Source organism: Arachis ipaensis, chromosome B02 (assembly GCF_000816755.2).
Source record: "Arachis ipaensis cultivar K30076 chromosome B02, Araip1.1, whole genome shotgun sequence".
Lineage (NCBI taxonomy): Eukaryota > Viridiplantae > Streptophyta > Magnoliopsida > Fabales > Fabaceae > Arachis > Arachis ipaensis.
The window spans coordinates 108,323,477-108,324,477 of NC_029786.2; the positions used below are offsets into that span (position 1 = coordinate 108,323,477).

Here is a 1,001-nt window from a genome sequence, read left to right on the forward strand (position 1 = left end):
AGGCATTTTGAAAAGAAAAATTAAATAAGTATGTGATAATGTGTTGAATAATGCTATATAGTAGATAGATAATGCATTTAGCAAATTAAAATTAAACAAACCTGAGGTTCTATCAAGCCAAATTGTTAATGCATTATTGTTGTCAAGTGCTTGGTGTTGAGGACCCCAAAGGTTTCTAAATCCTTTGTAAAAGTTCATAGACCTGAATTTGTGACTTGGCCAGTATCCTGGTGAAGGAGGCCAATATCCTCTGCTTGAATAACAAGGTTCCATAAACAGTGATGAAGAAATAGCAAAGAGAAATAATAGTAGAGCCTTCATCATATGAATGAATGAATTTGATGAAGTAGAAGTGATGTATTTAGAAAGAAAAGAATGATGTATGCTGGTGATTCTGGTAAGTGTCTATAAATGCAGATTTGTGTGAGTGTGAGAGTGAAAGAGAAAGACAGAGACTTATCAAGATCATGAACAACAGAGTATGGTAGTAGTACATTATTTTTATATAATAATAAAATAAATATGAGAATAATTAATGGGCCCCCTTCTAAAGAGATAAAAAATTGTGGTGAATTTGAGGAGGGATTAAAATACTAGCTAATTAATCATATTAATCATTAATTGAGGAATGGTGCATAGTCCAAATATTGTAGAATGTTTTATTAATATTAAAAAAATAGATACTAACAAATTAATATTTTTTAGAGAAAAACCCAAAACAGTCTTAAAAGACAACGAGGTCCTTGATAAAAAGAAAATTCAACCTGATTCCCGACAATTATCTCGAAAGGACAACGAGGTCTCTATGAAAAAAAAAATCAATGTTATTTTTTTTTTGCACATGACTAATCTGTCCAAAAAAAAAATCAGAAATCAAATTGGATGTTTTTTTTTTTAAGAACCTCGTCCTTTTGAGATAATTATCAGGAGGTGGATGGAATATTCACTCTATTTTTTATCAATATTTTAAATTAATACTTTATTTTAAGAATTTAAGATTT

General features: G+C 29.2%; 1 protein-coding gene across 1 annotated transcript in view; it reads right to left on the bottom strand.

Annotated features, from left to right (window-relative positions):
• LOC107626468 (probable xyloglucan endotransglucosylase/hydrolase protein 32) overlaps positions 1-368 on the bottom strand; it is a 3,943-nt gene extending 3,575 nt beyond the window's left edge. Inside the window, exon 1 of the mRNA XM_016329356.2 lies at positions 102-368. Coding sequence (XP_016184842.1) covers positions 102-324 — 223 coding nt within the window. The 5' untranslated portion in view covers positions 325-368. The remainder of the gene's footprint in view (positions 1-101) is intronic.